Source organism: Pleurodeles waltl, chromosome 9, assembly GCF_031143425.1.
Source record: "Pleurodeles waltl isolate 20211129_DDA chromosome 9, aPleWal1.hap1.20221129, whole genome shotgun sequence".
Taxonomy (NCBI): domain Eukaryota; kingdom Metazoa; phylum Chordata; class Amphibia; order Caudata; family Salamandridae; genus Pleurodeles; species Pleurodeles waltl.
In genome coordinates, this window is record NC_090448.1 from 502,090,420 (window position 1) to 502,112,810 (window position 22,391).

The 22,391-nt window shown below is 47.8% G+C and overlaps 1 protein-coding gene across 9 annotated transcripts in view; it reads right to left on the minus strand.

Annotated features, from left to right (window-relative positions):
* SYNE2 (spectrin repeat containing nuclear envelope protein 2) overlaps positions 1–22,391 on the minus strand; it is a 1,823,309-nt gene that overhangs the window by 155,989 nt on the left and 1,644,929 nt on the right. For all 9 annotated transcript variants that reach the window (XM_069207355.1, XM_069207357.1, XM_069207362.1 and 6 more), the window contains one exon: positions 20,839–21,001. In XM_069207355.1, coding sequence (XP_069063456.1) covers positions 20,839–21,001 — 163 coding nt within the window. The remainder of the gene's footprint in view (positions 1–20,838; positions 21,002–22,391) is intronic.

Consider the following 22,391-nt stretch of genomic DNA (forward strand, 5'->3'; position numbering starts at 1 on the left):
TGGACTACTCAGCCAATACCTGATCACACGACAAATTCCAAAATTGTCATTAGAAAATGATTTTTGCAATTTGAAAAGTTTTCTAAATTCTTAAAAGTCCTGCTAGGGCCTTGTGTTAGATCCTGTTTAGCATTTCTTTTAGAGTTTAAAAAGTTTGTAAAAGTTTGAATTAGATTCTAGAACCAGTTGTAGATTCTTAAAAAGTATTCCAACTTTTAGAAGCAAAATGTCTAGCACAGATGTGACTGTGGTGGAACTCGACACCACACCTTACCTCCATCTTAAGATGAGGGAGCTAAGGTCACTCTGTAAAATAAAGAAAATAACAATGGGCCCCAAACCTACCAAAATACAGCTCCAGGAGCTTTTGGCAGAGTTTGAAAAGGCCAACCCCTCTGAGGGTGGCAACTCAGAGGAAGAGGATAGTGACTTGGAGGAAAATTCCCCCCTGTAAGGAAATGCCTCCTTGGCATGGTTGCCCCCTGACTTTTTGCCTTTGCTGATGCTATGTTTACAATTGAAAGTGTGCTGAGGCCTGCTAACCAGGCCCCAGCACCAGTGTTCTTTCCCTAACCTGTACTTTTGTATCCACAATTGGCAGACCCTGGCATCCAGATAAGTCCCTTGTAACTGGTACTTCTAGTACCAAGGGCCCTGATGCCAGGGAAGGTCTCTAAGGGCTGCAGCATGTCTTATGCCACCCTGGAGGCCTCTCACTCAGCACAGACACACTGCTTACCAGCTTGTGTGTGCTAGTGAGGACAAAACGAGTAAGTCGACATGGCACTCCCCTCAGGGTGCCATGCCAGCCTCTCACTGCCTATGCAGTATAGGTAAGACACCCCTCTAGCAGGCCTTACAGCCCTAAGGCAGGGTGCACTATACCATAGGTGAGGGTACCAGTGCATGAGCATGGTACCCCTACAGTGTCTAAACAAAACCTTAGACATTGTAAGTGCAGGGTAGCCATAAGAGTATATGGTCTGGGAGTCTGTCAAACACGAACTCCACAGCACCATAATGGCTACACTGAAAACTGGGAAGTTTGGTATCAAACTTCTCAGCACAATAAATGCACACTGATGCCAGTGTACATTTTATTGTAAAATACACCCCAGAGGGCACCTTAGAGGTGCCCCCTGAAACCTATCCGACTATCTGTGTAGGCTGACTGGTTCCAGCAGCCTGCCACACTAGAGACATGTTGCTGGCCCCATGGGGAGAGTGCCTTTGTCACTCTGAGGCCAGTAACAAAGCCTGCACTGGGTGGAGATGCTAACACCTCCCCCAGGCAGGAGCTGTAACACCTGGCGGTGAGCCTCAAAGGCTCACCCCTTTGTCACAGCCCAGCAGGGCACTCCAGCTTAGTGGAGTTGCCCGCCCCCTCCGGCCACGGCCCCCACTTTTGGCGGCAAGGCTGGAGGGAACAAAGAAAGCAACAAGGAGTCACTGGCCAGTCAGGACAGCCCCTAAGGTGTCCTGAGCTGAGGTGACTCTGACTTTTAGAAATCCTCCATCTTGCAGATGGAGGATTCCCCCAATAGGGTTAGGATTGTGACCCCCTCCCCTTGGGAGGAGGCACAAAGAGGGTGTACCCACCCTCAGGGCTAGTAGCCATTGGCTACTAACCCCCCAGACCTAAACACGCCCTTAAATTTAGTATTTAAGGGCTACCCTGAACCCTAGAAAATTAGATTCCTGCAACTACAAGAAGAAGGACTGCCTAGCTGAAAAACCCCTGCAGAGGAAGACCAGAAGACGACAACTGCCTTGGCTCCAGAAACTCACCGGCCTGTCTCCTGCCTTCCAAAGATCCTGCTCCAGCGACGCCTTCCAAAGGGACCAGCGACCTCGACATCCTCTGAGGACTGCCCCGGCTTCGAAAAGACAAGAAACTCCCGAGGACAGCGGACCTGCTCCAAGAAAAGCTGCAACTTTGTTTCCAGCAGCTTTAAAGAACCCTGCAAGCTCCCCGCAAGAAGCGTGAGACTTGCAACACTGCACCCGGCGACCCCGACTCGGCTGGTGGCGATCCAACACCTCAGGAGGGACCCCAGGACTACTCTAAGACTGTGAGTACAAAAACCTGTCCCCCCTGAGCCCCCACAGCGCCGCCTGCAGAGGGAATCCCGAGGCTTCCCCTGACCGCGACTCTCTGAATCCTAAGTCCCGACACCTGGGAGAGACCCTGCACCCGCAGCCCCCAGGACCTGAAGGACCGGACTTTCACTGGAGAAGTGACCCCCAGGAGTCCCTCTCCCTTGCCCAAGTGGAGGTTTCCCCGAGGAATCCCCCCCTTGCCTGCCTGCAGCGCTGAAGAGATCCCGAGATCTCTCATTGACTTCCATTACAAACCCGACGCTTGTTTCTACACTGCACCCGGCCGCCCCCGCGCTGCTGAGGGTGAAATTTCTGTGTGGGCTTGTGTCCCCCCCGGTGCCCTACAAAACCCCCCTGGTCTGCCCTCCGAAGACGCGGGTACTTACCTGCAAGCAGACCGGAACCGGGGCACCCCCTTCTCTCCATTCTAGCCTATGTGTTTTGGGCACCACTTTGAACTCTGCACCTGACCGGCCCTGAGCTGCTGGTGTGGTGACTTTGGGGTTGCTCTGAACCCCCAACGGTGGGCTACCTTGGACCAAGAACTGAGCCCTGTAAGTGTCTTACTTACCTGGTTAACCTAACAAATACTTACCTCCCCTAGGAACTGTGAAAATTGCACTAAGTGTCCACTTTTAAAACAGCTATTTGTGAATAACTTGAAAAGTATACATGCAATTTTTATGATTTAAAGTTCCTAAAGTACTTACCTGCAATACCTTTCAAATGAGCTATTACATGTAGAATTTGAACCTGTGGTTCTTCAAATAAACTAAGAAAAGATATTTTTCTATACAAAAACCTATTGGCTGGATTTGTCTCTGAGTGTGTGTACCTCATTTATTGTCTATGTGTATGTACAACAAATGCTTAACACTACTCCTTGGATAAGCCTACTGCTCGACCACACTACCACAAAATAGAGCATTAGTATTATCTATTTTTACCACTAGTTTACCTCTAAGGGGAACCCTTGGACTCTGTGCATGCTATTCCTTACTTTGAAATAGCACATACAGAGCCAACTTCCTACATTGGTGGATCAGCGGTGGGGTACAAGACTTTGCATTTGCTGGACTACTCAGCCAATACCTGATCACACGACAAATTCCAAAATTGTCATTAGAAATTGATTTTTGCAATTTGAAAAGTTTTCTAAATTCTTTAAAGTCCTGCTAGGGCCTTGTGTTAGTCCCTGTTAGCATTTCTTTTAGAGTTTAAAAATTTGTTAAAAGTTTGAATTAGATTCTAGAACCAGTTTTAGTTTCTTAAAAAGTATTCCAACTTTTAGAAGCATAATGTCTAGCACAGATGTGAATGTGGTGGAACTCGACACCACACCTTACCTCCATCTACAGATGAGAGAGCTAAGGTCACTCTGTAAACTAAAGAAAATAGCAATGGGCCCCAAACCTACCAAAGTACAGCTCCAGGAGCTTTTGGCAGAGTTTGAAAAGGCCAACCCCTCTGAGGATGGCAACTCAGAGGATGAAGATAGTGACTTGGAGGGAAATTCCCCCCCTCCAGTCCTACTTAGGGAGAGCAGGGCTTCTCAAGCCCTGACTCCACAAATAATAGTCAGAGATGCTGGTTCCCTCACAGGAGGGACCAACAACTCTGAGATCACTGAGGATAACTCCAGTGAAGAGGACATCCAGTTAGCCAGGATGGCCAAAAGATTGGCTTTGGAAAGGCAGATCCTAGCCATAGAGAGGGAAAGACAAGAGATGGGCCTAGGACCCATCAATGGTGGCAGCAACATAAATAGGGTCAGAGATTCTCCTGACATGTTGAAAATCCCTAAAGGGATTGTAACTAAATATGAAGATGGTGATGACATCACCAAATGGTTCACAGCTTTTGAGAGGGCTTGTGTAACCAGAAAAGTGAACAGATCTCACTGGGGTGCTCTCCTTTGGGAAATGTTCACAGGAAAGTGTAGGGATAGACTCCTCACACTCTCTGGACAAGATGCAGAATCTTATGACCTCATGAAGGGTACCCTGATTGAGGGCTTTGGATTCTCCACTGAGGAGTACAGGATTAGGTTCAGGGGGGCTCAAAAATCCTCGAGCCAGACCTGGGTTGACTTTGTTGACTACTCAGTGAAAACACTAGATGGTTGGATTCAAGGCAGTGGTGTAAGTAATTATGATGGGCTGTACAATTTATTTGTGAAAGAACACCTGTTAAGTAATTGTTTCAATGATAAACTGCATCAACATCTGGTAGACCTAGGACCAATTTCTCCCCAAGAATTGGGAAAGAAGGCGGACCATTGGGTCAAGACAAGGGTGTCCAAGACTTCAACAGGGGGTGACCAAAAGAAAGGGGTCACAAAGACTCCCCAGCAGAAGGGTGATGAGACAACCAAAACTAAAAATAGTAAAGAGTCTTCTACAGGCCCCCAAAAACCTGCACAGGAGGGTGGGCCCAGAGCCTCTTCACAAAACAATGGGTACAAGGGTAAAAACTTTGATCCCAAAAAGGCCTGGTGTCATAGCTGTAAACAGCATGGACACCAAACTGGAGACAAGGCCTGTCCCAAGAAAGGTTCCACTCCAAACTCCCATCCAGGTAACACTGGTATGGCTAGTCTCCAAGTGGGATCAACAGTGTGCCCAGAGCAAATCAGGGTCCACACTGAAGCTACTCTAGTTTCTGAGGGTGGGGTGGATTTAGCCACACTAGCTGTCTGGCCGCCTAACATGCAAAAATACAGACAGCAACTCTTAATTAATGGGGCTAGAATAGAGGGCCTGAGGGATACAGGTGCCAGTGTCACCATGGTGACAGAGAAACTGGTTTCCCCTGGCCAATACCTGACTGGAAAAACTTACACAGTCACCAACGCTGACAATCAGAGAAAAGTACATCCCATGGCAATGGTTACTTTAGAATGGGGAGGGGTCAATGGCCTGAAACAGGTGGTGGTCTCCTCAAATATCCCAGTGGACTGTCTGCTTGGAAATGACCTGGAGTCCTCAGCATGGGCTGAGGTAGAACTAAAAACCCATGCAGCAATGCTGGGTATCCCTGAACTGGTGTGTGTGAAAACAAGAGCACAGTGCAAGGCACAGGGTGAACAAGTAGAGCTGGAGTCTGGAAGAATGGCCCAGCCTACCAAGAGAACAGGAAAGTCAGTTGGGAGACCAACTGCAACACAGCAAAAGAAAGGGAACCTCTCTTCTGAGGAAGAAGTTCTGCCCTCTGAGGGAACTGAGCCTTTGGAGCTTGAACCTTATCAGGTTGAGCTCTTAGGCCCAGGGGGACCCTCAAGGGAGGAGCTGTGTAAGGGACAAGAAACCTGTCCCTCTCTTGAAGGCCTTAGGCAGCAAGCTGCTGAAGAGTCCAAAGGCAAGAAAAATGGAACGCATAGGGTCTATTGGGAAGATGGACTCCTGTACACTGAGGCCAGAGACCCCAAACCTGGTGCCACTAGGAGAGTGGTAGTGCCTCAGCTGTTCAGGAAGTTCATCCTAACATTGGCCCATGACATTCCCCTTGCTGGACATTTGGGACAAACCAAGACGTGGGAGAGGTTAGTCAACCACTTCTACTGGCCCAATATGTCCAACATGGTTAAGGAGTTTTGCCTCTCCTGCCCCACCTGTCAAGCCAGTGGTAAGACAGGTGGGCATCCAAAGGCCCCCCTCATTCCACTTCCAGTGGTGGGGGTTCCCTTTGAAAGAGTGGGTGTGGACATAGTTGGTCCACTAGAACCTCCCACAGCCTCAGGAAATATGTATATCCTGGTAGTAGTGGATCATGCTACCAGGTATCCTGAAGCTATTCCCCTTAGGTCGACTACTGCCCCTGCAGTAGCCAAGGCCCTCATTGGTATCTTTACCAGAGTGGGTTTCCCTAAGGAGGTGGTGTCTGACAGAGGTACCAACTTCATGTCAGCATACCTAAAGCACATGTGGAATGAGTGTGGAGTGACTTATAAATTCACTACACCATACCATCCACAAACTAATGGCTTGGTTGAGAGATTCAACAAGACCTTAAAAGGCATGATCATGGGGCTCCCAGAAAAACTCAAAAGGAGATGGGATGTCCTCTTGCCATGCCTGCTTTTCGCTTACAGAGAGGTGCCACAGAAGGGAGTAGGGTTCTCACCCTTTGAACTTCTGTTTGGTCATCCTGTAAGGGGACCACTTGCCCTTGTTAAAGAAGGCTGGGAGAGACCTCTCCATGAGCCTAAACAGGACATAGTGGACTATGTACTTGGCCTTCGCTCTAGAATGGCAGAGTACATGGAAAAGGCAACCAAAAACCTTGAGGCCAGCCAACAGCTCCAGAAGTTTTGGTATGACCAAAAGGCTGCACTGGTTGAGTTCCAACCAGGGCAGAAAGTCTGGGTTCTGGAGCCTGTGGCTCCCAGGGCACTCCAGGACAAATGGAGTGGCCCTTACCCAGTACTAGAGAGGAAGAGTCAGGTCACCTACTTGGTGGACCTGGGCACAAGCAGGAGCCCCAAAAGGGTGATCCATGTAAACCGCCTTAAGCTCTTCCACGACAGGGCTGATGTCAATCTGTTGATGGTAACAGATGAGGATCAGGAGGCAGAGAGTGAACCTCTCCCTGATCTTCTGTCATCAGACCCAAAAGATGGTACAGTAGATGGAGTGATCTACTCAGACACCCTCTCTGGCCAACAGCAAGCTGATTGTAGGAGAGTCCTACAACAGTTTCCTGAACTCTTCTCCTTAACCCCTGGTCAGACACACCTGTGTACCCATGATGTGGACACAGGAGACAGCATGCCTGTCAAGAACAAAATCTTTAGACAGTCTGACCATGTTAAGGAAAGCATCAAGGTGGAAGTCCACAAGATGCTGGAATTGGGAGTCATTGAGCGCTCTGACAGCCCCTGGGCTAGCCCAGTGGTCTTAGTCCCCAAACCTCACACCACAGATGGGAAGAAAGAGATGAGGTTTTGTGTGGACTACAGAGGGCTCAATTCTGTCACCAAGACAGATGCTCATCCAATTCCAAGAGCTGATGAGCTCATTGATAAATTAGGTGCTGCCAAATTTCTAAGTACCTTTGACTTGACAGCAGGGTACTGGCAAATAAAAATGGCACCTGGAGCAAAAGAAAAGACAGCATTCTCCACACCTGATGGGCATTATCAGTTTACTGTTATGCCCTTTGGTTTAAAGAATGCCCCTGCCACCTTCCAAAGGTTGGTGAATCAAGTCCTTGCTGGCTTGGAGTCCTTTAGCACAGCTTATCTTGATGATATTGCTGTCTTTAGCTCCACCTGGCAGGATCACCTGGTCCACCTGAGGAAGGTTTTGAAGGCTCTGCAATCTGCAGGCCTCTCTATCAAGGCATCCAAATGCCAGATAGGGCAGGGAACTGTGGTTTACTTGGGACACCTTGTAGGTGGAGGCCAAGTTCAGCCACTCCAACCCAAGATCCAGACTATTCTGGACTGGGTAGCTCCAAAAACCCAGACTCAAGTCAGGGCATTCCTTGGCTTGACTGGGTACTACAGGAGGTTTGTGAAGGGATATGGATCCATTGTGACAGCCCTCACTGAGCTCACCTCCAAGAAAATGCCCAAGAAAGTGAACTGGACTGTGGACTGCCAACAGGCCTTTGACACCCTGAAACAGGCAATGTGCTCCGCACCAGTTCTCAAAGCTCCAGATTATTCTAAGCAGTTCATTGTGCAGACTGATGCCTCTGAACATGGGATAGGGGCAGTTTTGTCCCAAACAAATGATGATGGCCTTGACCAGCCTGTTGCTTTCATTAGCAGGAGGTTACTCCCCAGGGAGCAGCGTTGGAGTGCCATTGAGAGGGAGGCCTTTGCTGTGGTCTGGTCCCTGAAGAAGCTGAGACCATACCTCTTTGGGACTCACTTCCTAGTTCAAACTGACCACAGACCTCTCAAATGGCTGATGCAAATGAAAGGTGAAAATCCTAAACTGTTGAGGTGGTCCATCTCCCTACAGGGAATGGACTTTATAGTGGAACACAGACCTGGGACTGCCCATGCCAATGCAGATGGCCTTTCCAGGTTCTTCCACTTAGAAAATGAAGACTCTCTTGGGAAAGGTTAGTCTCATCCTCTTTCGTTTGGGGGGGGGTTGTGTAAGGAAATGCCTCCTTGGCATGGTTGCCCCCTGACTTTTTGCCTTTGCTGATGCTATGTTTACAATTGAAAGTGTGCTGAGGCCTGCTAACCAGGCCCCAGCACCAGTGTTCTTTCCCTAACCTGTACTTTTGTATCCACAATTGGCAGACCCTGGCATCCAGATAAGTCCCTTGTAACTGGTACTTCTAGTACCAAGGGCCCTGATGCCAGGGAAGGTCTCTAAGGGCTGCAGCATGTCTTATGCCACCCTGGAGGCCTCTCACTCAGCACAGACACACTGCTTACCAGCTTGTGTGTGCTAGTGAGGACAAAACGAGTAAGTCGACATGGCACTACCCTCAGGGTGCCATGCCAGCCTCTCACTGCCTATGCAGTATAGGTAAGACACCCCTCTAGCAGGCCTTACAGCCCTAAGGCAGGGTGCACTATACCATAGGTGAGGGTACCAGTGCATGAGCATGGTACCCCTACAGTGTCTAAACAAAACCTTAGACATTGTAAGTGCAGGGTAGCCATAAGAGTATATGGTCTGGGAGTCTGTCAAACACGAACTCCACAGCACCATAATGGCTACACTGAAAACTGGGAAGTTTGGTATCAAACTTCTCAGCACAATAAATGCACACTGATGCCAGTGTACATTTTATTGTAAAATACACCCCAGAGGGCACCTTAGAGGTGCCCCCTGAAACCTATCCGACTATCTGTGTAGGCTGACTGGTTCCAGCAGCCTGCCACACTAGAGACATGTTGCTGGCCCCATGGGGAGAGTGCCTTTGTCACTCTGAGGCCAGTAACAAAGCCTGCACTGGGTGGAGATGCTAACACCTCCCCCAGGCAGGAGCTGTAACACCTGGCGGTGAGCCTCAAAGGCTCACCCCTTTGTCACAGCCCAGCAGGGCACTCCAGCTTAGTGGAGTTGCCCGCCCCCTCCGGCCACGGCCCCCACTTTTGGCGGCAAGGCTGGAGGGAACAAAGAAAGCAACAAGGAGGAGTCACTGGCCAGTCAGGACAGCCCCTAAGGTGTCCTGAGCTGAGGTGACTCTGACTTTTAGAAATCCTCCATCTTGCAGATGGAGGATTCCCCCAATAGGGTTAGGATTGTGACCCCCTCCCCTTGGGAGGAGGCACAAAGAGGGTGTACCCACCCTCAGGGCTAGTAGCCATTGGCTACTAACCCCCCAGACCTAAACACGCCCTTAAATTTAGTATTTAAGGGCTACCCTGAACCCTAGAAAATTAGATTCCTGCAACTACAAGAAGAAGGACTGCCTAGCTGAAAAACCCCTGCAGAGGAAGACCAGAAGACGACAACTGCCTTGGCTCCAGAAACTCACCGGCCTGTCTCCTGCCTTCCAAAGATCCTGCTCCAGCGACGCCTTCCAAAGGGACCAGCGACCTCGACATCCTCTGAGGACTGCCCCGGCTTCGAAAAGACAAGAAACTCCCGAGGACAGCGGACCTGCTCCAAGAAAAGCTGCAACTTTGTTTCCAGCAGCTTTAAAGAACCCTGCAAGCTCCCCGCAAGAAGCGTGAGACTTGCAACACTGCACCCGGCGACCCCGACTCGGCTGGTGGCGATCCAACACCTCAGGAGGGACCCCAGGACTACTCTAAGACTGTGAGTACAAAAACCTGTCCCCCCTGAGCCCCCACAGCGCCGCCTGCAGAGGGAATCCCGAGGCTTCCCCTGACCGCGACTCTCTGAATCCTAAGTCCCGACACCTGGGAGAGACCCTGCACCCGCAGCCCCCAGGACCTGAAGGACCGGACTTTCACTGGAGAAGTGACCCCCAGGAGTCCCTCTCCCTTGCCCAAGTGGAGGTTTCCCCGAGGAATCCCCCCCTTGCCTGCCTGCAGCGCTGAAGAGATCCCGAGATCTCTCATTGACTTCCATTACAAACCCGACGCTTGTTTCTACACTGCACCCGGCCGCCCCCGCGCTGCTGAGGGTGAAATTTCTGTGTGGGCTTGTGTCCCCCCCGGTGCCCTACAAAACCCCCCTGGTCTGCCCTCCGAAGACGCGGGTACTTACCTGCAAGCAGACCGGAACCGGGGCACCCCCTTCTCTCCATTCTAGCCTATGTGTTTTGGGCACCACTTTGAACTCTGCACCTGACCGGCCCTGAGCTGCTGGTGTGGTGACTTTGGGGTTGCTCTGAACCCCCAACGGTGGGCTACCTTGGACCAAGAACTGAGCCCTGTAAGTGTCTTACTTACCTGGTTAACCTAACAAATACTTACCTCCCCTAGGAACTGTGAAAATTGCACTAAGTGTCCACTTTTAAAACAGCTATTTGTGAATAACTTGAAAAGTATACATGCAATTTTTATGATTTAAAGTTCCTAAAGTACTTACCTGCAATACCTTTCAAATGAGCTATTACATGTAGAATTTGAACCTGTGGTTCTTCAAATAAACTAAGAAAAGATATTTTTCTATACAAAAACCTATTGGCTGGATTTGTCTCTGAGTGTGTGTACCTCATTTATTGTCTATGTGTATGTACAACAAATGCTTAACACTACTCCTTGGATAAGCCTACTGCTCGACCACACTACCACAAAATAGAGCATTAGTATTATCTATTTTTACCACTAGTTTACCTCTAAGGGGAACCCTTGGACTCTGTGCATGCTATTCCTTACTTTGAAATAGCACATACAGAGCCAACTTCCTACACCCCCTACCAGTCCTATCTAGGGAGAACAGGGTCCCTCAAACCCTGACTCCAAAAATAATAGTCAGAGATGCTGGTTCCCTCACAGGAGAGACCAACACCTCTGAAATCACTGAGGATAACTCCAGTGAAGAGGACATCCAGTTAGCCAGGATGGCCAAAAGATTGGCTTTGGAAAGGCAGATCCTAGCCATAGAGAGGGAAAGACAAGAGATGGGCCTAGGACCCATCAATGGTGGCAGCAACATAAATAGGGTCAGAGATTCTCCTGACATGTTGAAAATCCCTAAAGGGATTGTAACTAAATATGAAGATGGTGATGACATCACCAAATGGTTCACAGCTTTTGAGAGGGCTTGTGTAACCAGAAAAGTGAACAGATCTCACTGGGGTGCTCTCCTTTGGGAAATGTTCACAGGAAAGTGTAGGGATAGACTCCTCACACTCTCTGGACAAGATGCAGAATCTTATGACCTCATGAAGGGTACCCTGATTGAGGGCTTTGGATTCTCCACTGAGGAGTATAGGATTAGATTCAGGGGGGCTCAAAAATCCTCGAGCCAGACCTGGGTTGACTTTGTAGACTACTCAGTGAAGACACTAGATGGTTGGATTCAAGGCAGTGGTGTAAGTAATTATGATGGGCTGTACAAATTATTTGTGAAAGAACACCTATTGAGTAATTGTTTCAATGATAAACTGCATCAGCATCTGGTAGACCTAGGACCAATTTCTCCCCAAGAATTGGGAAAGAAGGCGGACCATTGGGTCAAGACAAGGGTGTCCAAGACTTCAACAGGGGGTGACCAAAAGAAAGGGGTCACAAAGACTCCCCAGGGGAAGGGTGATGAGACAACCAAAACTAAAAATAGTAAAGAGTCTTCTACAGGCCCCCAAAAACCTGCACAGGAGGGTGGGCCCAGAGCCTCTTCACAAAACAATGGGTACAAGGGTAAAAACTTTGATCCCAAAAAGGCCTGGTGTCATAGCTGTAAACAGCATGGACACCAAACTGGAGACAAGGCCTGTCCCAAGAAAGGTTCCACTCCAAACTCCCATCCAGGTAACACTGGTATGGCTAGTCTCCAAGTGGGATCAACAGTGTGCCCAGAGCAAATCAGGGTCCACACTGAAGCTACTCTAGTTTCTGAGGGTGGGGTGGATTTAGCCACACTAGCTGTCTGGCCGCCTAACATGCAAAAATACAGACAGCAACTCTTAATTAATGGGACTAGTGTAGAGGGCCTGAGGGATACAGGTGCCAGTGTCACCATGGTGACAGAGAAACTGGTTTCCCCTGGCCAATACCTGACTGGAAAAACTTACACAGTCACCAACGCTGACAATCAGAGAAAAGTACATCCCATGGCAATGGTTACTTTAGAATGGGGAGGGGTCAATGGCCTGAAACAGGTGGTGGTCTCCTCAAATATCCCAGTGGACTGTCTGCTTGGAAATGACCTGGAGTCCTCAGCATGGGCTGAGGTAGAACTAAAAACCCATGCAGCAATGCTGGGTATCCCTGAACTGGTGTGTGTGAAAACAAGAGCACAGTGCAAGGCACAGGGTGAACAAGTAGAGCTGGAGTCTGGAAGAATGGCCCAGCCTACCAAGAGGAAAGGAAAGTCAGTTGGGAAACCAACTGCAACACAGCAAAAGAAAGGGAACCTCTCTTCTCAGGAAAAAGTTCTGCCCTCTGAAGGAACTGAGCCTTTGGAGCTTGAACCTTATCAGGTTGAGCTCTTAGGCCCAGGGGGACCCTCAAGGGAGGAGCTGTGTAAGGGACAAGAAACCTGTCCCTCTCTTGAAGGCCTTAGGCAGCAAGCTGCTGAAGAGTCCAAGGGCAAGAAAAATGGAACACATAGGGTCTATTGGGAAGATGGACTCCTGTACACTGAGGCCAGAGACCCCAAACCTGGTGCCACTAGGAGAGTGGTAGTGCCTCAGCTGTTCAGAAAGTTAATCCTAACATTGGCCCATGACATTCCCCTTGCTGGACATTTGGGACAAACCAAGACGTGGGAGAGGCTAGTCAACCACTTCTATTGGCCCAATATGTCCAACATGGTTAAGGAGTTTTGCCTCTCCTGCCCCACCTGTCAAGCCAGTGGTAAGACAGGTGGGCACCCAAAGGCCCCCCTCATTCCACTTCCAGTGGTGGGGGTGCCCTTTGAAAGAGTGGGTGTGGACATAGTTGGTCCACTAGAACCTCCCACAGCCTCAGGAAATATGTATATCCTGGTAGTAGTGGATCATGCTACCAGGTATCCTGAAGCTATTCCCCTCAGGTCGACTACTGCCCCTGCAGTAGCCAAGGCCCTCATTGGTATCTTTACCAGAGTGGGTTTCCCTAAGGAGGTGGTGTCTGACAGAGGTACCAACTTCATGTCAGCATACCTGAAACATATGTGGAATGAGTGTGGAGTGACTTATAAATTCACTACACCTTACCATCCACAAACTAATGGCTTAGTTGAGAGATTCAACAAGACATTAAAGGGCATGATCATGGGGCTCCCAGAAAAACTCAAAAGGAGATGGGATGTCCTCCTGCCATGTCTGCTTTTCGCTTACAGGGAGGTGCCACAGAAGGGAGTAGGATTCTCACCCTTTGAACTTCTGTTTGGTTATCCTGTAAGGGGACCACTTGCCCTTGTTAAAGAAGGCTGGGAGAGACCTCTCCATGAGCCTAAACAGGACATAGTGGACTATGTACTTGGCCTTCGCTCTAGAATGGCAGAGTACATGGAAAAGGCAACCAAAAACCTTGAGGCCAGCCAACAGCTCCAGAAGTTTTGGTATGACCAAAAGGCTGCACTGGTTGAGTTCCAACCAGGGCAGAAAGTCTGGGTTCTGGAGCCTGTGGCTCCCAGGGCACTCCAGGACAAATGGAGTGGCCCTTACCCAGTGCTAGAAAGGAAGAGTCAGGTCACCTACCTGGTGGACCTGGGCACAAGCAGGAGCCCCAAGAGGGTGATCCATGTGAACCGCCTTAAGCTCTTCCATGACAGGGCTGATGTGAATCTGTTGATGGTAACAGATGAGGATCAGGAGGCAGAGAGTGAACCTCTCCCTGATCTTCTGTCATCAGACCCAAAAGATGGCACAGTAGATGGAGTGATCTACTCAGACACCCTCTCTGGCCAACAGCAAGCTGATTGTAGGAGAGTCCTACAACAGTTTCCTGAACTCTTCTCCTTAACCCCTGGTCAGACACACCTGTGTACCCATGATGTGGACACAGGAGACAGCATGCCTGTCAAAAACAAAATCTTTAGACAGTCTGACCATGTTAAGGAAAGCATCAAGGTGGAAGTCCACAAGATGCTGGAATTGGGAGTAATTGAGCGCTCTGACAGCCCCTGGGCTAGCCCAGTGGTCTTAGTCCCCAAACCTCACACCAAAGATGGAAAGAAAGAGATGAGGTTTTGTGTGGACTACAGAGGGCTCAATTCTGTCACCAAGACAGATGCTCATCCAATTCCTAGAGCTGATGAGCTCATAGATAAATTAGGTGCTGCCAAATTCTTAAGTACCTTTGACTTGACAGCAGGGTACTGGCAAATAAAAATGGCACCTGGAGCAAAAGAGAAAACAGCATTCTCCACACCTGATGGGCATTATCAGTTTACTGTTATGCCCTTTGGTTTAAAGAATGCCCCTGCCACCTTCCAAAGGTTGGTGAATCAAGTCCTTGCTGGCTTGGAGTCCTTTAGCACAGCTTATCTTGATGATATTGCTGTCTTTAGCTCCACCTGGCAGGATCACCTGGTCCACCTGAAGAAGGTTCTGAAGGCTCTGCAATCTGCAGGCCTCTCTATCAAGGCATCCAAATGCCAGATAGGGCAGGGAACTGTGGTTTACTTGGGCCACCTTGTAGGTGGAGGCCAAGTTCAGGCACTCCAACCCAAGATCCAGACTATTCTGGACTGGGTAGCTCCGAAAACCCAGACTCAAGTCAGGGCATTCCTTGGCTTGACTGGGTATTACAGGAGGTTTGTGAAGGGATATGGATCCATTGTGACAGCCCTCACTGAACTCACCTCCAAGAAAATGCCCAAGAAAGTGAACTGGACTGTGGAATGCCAACAGGCCTTTGACACCCTGAAACAGGCAATGTGCTCAGCACCAGTTCTAAAAGCTCCAGATTATTCTAAGCAGTTCATTGTGCAGACTGATGCCTCTGAACATGGGATAGGGGCAGTTTTGTCCCAAACAAATGATGATGGCCTTGACCAGCCTGTTGCTTTCATTAGCAGGAGGTTACTCCCCAGGGAGCAGCGTTGGAGTGCCATTGAGAGGGAGGCCTTTGCTGTGGTTTGGTCCCTGAAGAAGCTGAGACCATACCTCTTTGGGACTCACTTCCTAGTTCAAACTGACCACAGACCTCTCAAATGGCTGATGCAAATGAAAGGTGAAAATCCTAAACTGTTGAGGTGGTCCATCTCCCTACAGGGAATGGACTTTATAGTGGAACACAGACCTGGGACTGCCCATGCCAATGCAGATGGCCTTTCCAGGATCTTCCACTTAGAAAATGAAGACTCTCTTGGGAAAGGTTAGTCTCATCCTCTTTCGTTTGGGGGGGGGGTTGTGTAAGGAAATGCCTCCTTGGCATGGTTGCCCCCTGACTTTTTGCCTTTGCTGATGCTATGTTTACAATTGAAAGTGTGCTGAGGCCTGCTAACCAGGCCCCAGCACCAGTGTTCTTTCCCTAACCTGTACTTTTGTATCCACAATTGGCAGACCCTGGCATCCAGATAAGTCCCTTGTAACTGGTACTTCTAGTACCAAGGGCCCTGATGCCAAGGAAGGTCTCTAAGGGCTGCAGCATGTCTTATGCCACCCTGGAGACCTCTCACTCAGCACAGACACACTGCTTGCCAGCTTGTGTGTGCTAGTGAGAACAAAACGAGTAAGTCGACATGGCACTCCCCTCAGGGTGCCATGCCAGCCTCTCACTGCCTATGCAGTATAGGTAAGACACCCTAAGGCAGGGTGCACTATACCATAGGTGAGGGTACCAGTGCATGAGCATGGTACCCCTACAGTGTCTAAACAAAACCTTAGACATTGTAAGTGCAGGGTAGCCATAAGAGTATATGGTCTGGGAGTCTGTCAAACACGAACTCCACAGCACCATAATGGCTACACTGAAAACTGGGAAGTTTGGTATCAAACTTCTCAGCACAATAAATGCACACTGATGCCAGTGTACATTTTATTGCAAAATACACCCCAGAGGGCACCTTAGAGGTGCCCCCTGAAACTTAACCGACTGTCTGTGTAGGCTGACTAGTTCCAGCAGCCTGCCACACTAGAGACATGTTGCTGGCCCCATGGGGAGAGTGCCTTTGTCACTCTGAGGCCAGTAACAAAGCCTGCACTGGGTGGAGATGCTAACACCTCCCCCAGGCAGGAGCTGTAACACCTGGCGGTGAGCCTCAAAGGCTCACCCCTTTGTCACAGCCCAGCAGGGCACTCCAGCTTAGTGGAGTTGCCCGCCCCCTCCGGCCACGGCCCCCACTTTTGGCGGCAAGGCTGGAGGGAACAAAGAAAGCAACAAGGAGGAGTCACTGGCCAGTCAGGACAGCCCCTAAGGTGTCCTGAGCTGAGGTGACTCTGACTTTTAGAAATCCTCCATCTTGCAGATGGAGGATTCCCCCAATAGGGTTAGGATTGTGACCCCCTCCCCTTGGGAGGAGGCACAAAGAGGGTGTACCCACCCTCAGGGCTAGTAGCCATTGGCTACTAACCCCCCAGACCTAAACACGCCCTTAAATTTAGTATTTAAGGGCTACCCTGAACCCTAGAAAATTAGATTCCTGCAACTACAAGAAGAAGGACTGCCTAGCTGAAAACCCCTGCAGAGGAAGACCAGAAGACGACAACTGCCTTGGCTCCAGAAACTCACCGGCCTGTCTCCTGCCTTCCAAAGATCCTGCTCCAGCGACGCCTTCCAAAGGGACCAGCGACCTCGACATCCTCTGAGGACTGCCCCTGCTTCGAAAAGACAAGAAACTCCCGAGGACAGCGGACCTGCTCCAAGAAAAGCTGCAACTTTGTTTCCAGCAGCTTTAAAGAACCCTGCAAGCTCCCCGCAAGAAGCGTGAGACCTGCAACACTGCACCCGGCGACCCCGACTCGGCTGGTGGAGATCCGACACCTCAGGAGGGACCCCAGGACTACTCTAAGACTGTGAGTACAAAAACCTGTCCCCCCTGAGCCCCCACAGCGCCGCCTGCAGAGGGAATCCCGAGGCTTCCCCTGACCGCGACTCTTGAATCCTAAGTCCCGACACCTGGGAGAGACCCTGCACCCGCAGCCCCCAGGACCTGAAGGACCGGACTTTCACTGGAGAAGTGACCCTCAGGAGTCCCTCTCCCTTGCTCAAGTGGAGGTTTCCCCGAGGAACCCCCCCCTTGCCTGCCTGCCGCGCTGAAGAGATCCCTAGATCTCCCATTGACTTCCATTACAAACCCGACGCTTGTTTCTACACTGCACCCGGCCGCCCCCGCGCCGCTGAGGGTGAAATTTCTGTGTGGACTTGTGTCCCCCCCGGTGCCCTACAAAACCCCCCTGGTCTGCCCTCCGAAGACGCGGGTACTTACCTGCAAGCAGACCGGAACCGGGGCACCCCCTTCTCTCCATTCTAGCCTATGCGTTTTGGGCACCACTTTGAACTCTGCACCTGACCGGCCCTGAGCTGCTGGTGTGGTGACTTTGGGGTTGCTCTGAACCCCCAACGGTGGGCTACCTTGGACCAAGAACTAAGCCCTGTAAGTGTCTTACTTACCTGGTTAACCTAACAAATACTTACCTCCCCTAGGAACTGTGAAAATTGCACTGTGTCCACTTTTAAAACAGCTATTTGTGAATAACTTGAAAAGTATACATGCAATTTTGATGATTTGAAGTTCCTAAAGTACTTACCTGCAATACCTTTCGAATGAGATATTACATGTAGAATTTGAACCTGTGGTTCTTAAAATAAACTAAGAAAAGATATGTTTCTATATAAAAACCTATTGGCTGGATTTGTCTCTGAGTGTGTGTACCTCATTTATTGTCTATGTGTATGTACAACAAATGCTTAACACTACTCCTTGGATAAGCCTACTGCTCGACCACACTACCACAAAATAGAGCATTAGTATTATCTATTTTTACCACTATTTTACCTCTAAGGGGAACCCTTGGACTCTGTGCATGCTATTCCTTACTTTGAAATAGCACATACAGAGCCAACTTCCTACAGGCATTATTAAGCACAATGAAATGAAAATGAACTAGGGATCCTAATCTTAAAGAAGGACACAAAAGTACACCCACAAGTATATGTCCTTGCACTGGTGTGGATTTACAACTTTCAGGTTTTCATAAGAGAAAAAAAAATAAAAAGTACTGGAATCTGTACTATTAGCAAACATTTGTGAACTCCACTTTCAAAGGATAAAATGTGCTTTTGCAAAAATCTGTTGAAAGACTGCAAATTCAATTTACTTCCTATACCCTTTTTCCCACCCAGGAAAAAAAATTACTCCTGCCCTTGTCAACCTTCTCCAGAGTGGGGAGGGCTTGGAGAGTAATTGGTATATATCCTTAAATAGGTTAGTTTGTGGGGATGCAGAGTCACCTTGAGCTAATACCGCCTACTTCCAAACCTCTGTATGAGGATTTGCAGAACTGTGAAAAAATCATAACTTTGCAAGAATCCACACATTGGTAGAATACAACACCGGGCATATTCAGACAGGCTATTAACAGAGCTCTGATCAAATGAGAACACTATCATAATTTGTCACCTCACTGCAAAGCCACAAACGGACAAGCAGATTTTCTACAGGATAATTTTACGAAACATCCCATTTCATAGATGAGTAGATACTTAATAAAACTCCATACCCCTTCATAACATTCAAATACGCTACAAGTTAAACTTCCATGTGATGTACATGGTGAAGTGGTCTAGTGTTGCTCATTAGGACACCTGGAATCTCCTCCCATTAGAGTTGCACAGGCACAGGCTGATGCATACACTTTTTAATCAATGCATCAATACAACTAATTAACACATTTAGGGGCAACAGACAGAGTATTCCCCTAGGAACTGGGTACAGACAATGTCTCACTTAAAAATGCTCCTAGAGGAATTGTTTAGATATAGTATGTGTACACATGATCCAGTCTTCAATTAATGAATAAGACAACTCTGTAGTGTTAAAATCCAATATATTACTCAATAGGATTCAGAAAGTTCAAACAAATGTACAACAAATAGAAGAAATGTCCACCTCATAAACAACAACGCTGTACATAACCCCCCTAGATCACAAGATTGAATCCCAACAGAAGATCCAGGAAGGGGTGATAACCCTCCTCATGACACAGCCCTGCACAATAATTACCTGTTTTTCAGTCCCAGTTCAAGCAATCTCATGGACTTTCAATTCAGCTTGTCAAATGAGAAGGTAATGTTGACTATCAGGCTGTGGTGGCAGTCAGAGGTCCGTCAGACCACCATCGGGACTCAGTGTTGTTAAATAATACAACAGACTGCAAAAATAGACTCTGTAGCAACACACAAGGGGACTTCAACCTTTTAAATATAGGACCACTAGCGTCTGTCTCCACCTGCATCCGCTCAACACATGCGAGTTAGAGTGATTCTGTATTATTTAACAACACTGAGTCCTGATGATGGTCTGACGGACCTCGGACTACCACCACAGGCCGAAACGTCGACATTACCTTCTCATTTGACAAGTAACAAGCTTCTTCTCTGTCGCAGACTCATGAAAGAAATCCCCAAGATGTAAGCCCCTTTTCTTGGTTCACAGGCAGTTTATATTCTTAATAGTTGTTGGAGGGACTTTTTTCCCCGGTTTTTGTTCGGCTGGTCTATCACCATCTACTCACAGCTTGTACCTATTTCCATGGTTTAAAAGTAGCACACCCTCAGCAAAATCTTTGTCCAAAGTCTGTCACAGGAGTAACCTTTCTGAGAAGTTTTGTATTGATAAGATATGGGATATCAAAAACGAAAATGAGTCAAAATCAATAGCCCTGCAAATAACAAATGTGCCAAGCAGATAAGGGGCTTTAGGAAGCCACAAGTTTGGGAGTAAAAAGGTGAAACTACCTTCACATTAGTTCAAATGAAAATACGTTTATTTTGGGTACAATAAAACAAGGCTATAAGTGTTTCTGGCAGACCAAAGTATCCATTGAAAGTAGGCACTCAAAAAGACTACATGTACAAAGCTAACAGACTACCTTTGAATTTTTGTGATAACTGTTGATGCACAAATAAGTACAACTCATATCTCTTTACATTAGTAAGTTAGTACAAATGTTTAATTTTAAAACATTATATCAATTCACTGCTCCTACAGAACACAAACAGACACACAGCAGTAGAGTACAAAAGTGTGAAATATAAATAAAATCAGCTATTGGGTAAAGTGTAATACACCAAGCATATCTGGTGCAAAGCCAGTACTTGCACAGTAACAATGTAAGGGTCTGCTGAAGAGAGATGTAGGAATTTTCTCAGGACGGTGCAGAGGCCACACGACCCTGTAACATTGGAGGGGAGACTGTTTGACACACAGCAAGCAAATACCACCTGTTCAAGCTCCCACTATCTGTTAAAAGGGATATACCAGGGGGAAAAAACAATAATGTATTTGAATTCTTCTATGACTGTGCCCTGGCCCCTGAGATACAATGACATAACAGTAGCCAAACTCTGCCTCATTTTCCTAATATCCCTCATTTTAACCAATGCTAATATTCGTTCTAGCCCATACCTCATCCTGGTATTTTACCTACATACTCATAATACAGTGGTAGGCTCATCTTCTAATTATGTTATTTTGACTGTAATATTTTAGGTAACAATATGTCATATATCAACCTTCCCATTTCAATGTATCGCATTACCTGTTGCTCGGCGAGTTTTCGCTTGATTTCTTGGTCATCACAAATATCGTAAACAACTGGTTTAGAAAGTTCACACTCAATTCTTGCCAGCCAGGTTCGAAGGTTACTCATGTTTTTGTCCAGATTCTGTATGATAATAAAGGTTTCCTTGAGTTTCTTCACCCTAGATACATTTAAAGTAAAGAAAATTTGCAAATAATGAAAACTTGCATTTACTGTTCGAACACAGTCAGATGGATACGACATGATACACAGCAAATTCAATGTTGCATTACACAGGGGAGCAACACGCTCCCATAGGTTTAGTGGCAATTCTCCACTAGAAATAAAACCAATAAAATGCTCAGTGAAAGACCGGATAGATAGGTAGGAGAAGAACCAGTGAAGTGCAGAGCCCGTCATGCCATGGTCTTTCGCATGCCAAGTACAGTAGGATGGTCAGTGGGATGAAAAGGTGCAGAACTATCAAGGAGTATCAGGAAGGCTGGGAGGTGGCAACGATGGACAGAGGTAATGAAGTTATCCTTATACATGACACTTTTTCAGGGTAGCAGAAGTTAAGGGAAGCAGGAAATGCCAAAACACTGAAAACAAAGGTTTCTGTTCCAAAGAAATAAAAACTATGTGCATTTAAAATAATCACCAACTGTTAAGTGAGAAGGCGAAGACTGACCCAAAAGGGAAACATGTTAAGTACTTGTACTGATAAAAGTACTTTATGGCTGGAAAAGCAGTACCACTCCAACCCTGTTTCAGTTTGCTGGCCTTCACCTGTGTTGCTCAACCAGTAAACTTGACCATCCATGTATCTGCAGGAGGTGAACCATGCATTTTTTATGAGAGATGACATAAGAGGTAAGAGTTCTACCCAAAGGACAACCCTGCCCATACCTGGCAGTGGCTAATGCTTCTTTATTTCAGACTCTGTGGAAAGTGAGGCTTGTTGAAACATGACTGAAGTGCATGGGAAAATTTCTATTTACCTGTAACCCTTATATGAAGCAACCTACTAAAGTTTCCTTGGAAAATATACATAACATAGGTCCATACTCTCCTCCATATCTGTGTGTGGCATGTCACGTGTGGGAAGGTGCCTGAAAACTTGTGTGCATACAGAATAGAGTAATGTGGTTGAGACAGTGAATGACTGCACAGAACTGCTGTTCCCACTCAGCTCACCACTGAATGATTCCTGTGGATATAACTTGCGTGGTGATGCCACTGGGGTTCTAACAATGAAACCCTGAAGATGTTTGCTGGCTGTGGGAATATGCTTATGCTTCTCTGAAAAAAAGGTTCTGTTCCCCACAGTACCAGAGTTTCTCTTCCCTCATTAGAATTGGGCAACCATAAAGGAGGAGACCTTGAATAAAAGAATCAGGCTTTTGGTCCAAAATAATCCATCCAGATCCAGTTGCGCCAATCACATTTTCTGCCTTTCCAGAAAGCTTGAGTAGAAGTTAACATTTGTTTTGATAAGCTGTACTGTATCCTGATTGAATTCTGAACACAGATCATATTTTGCTTGGTACTTGATTCCTGCTGGTTGCCCC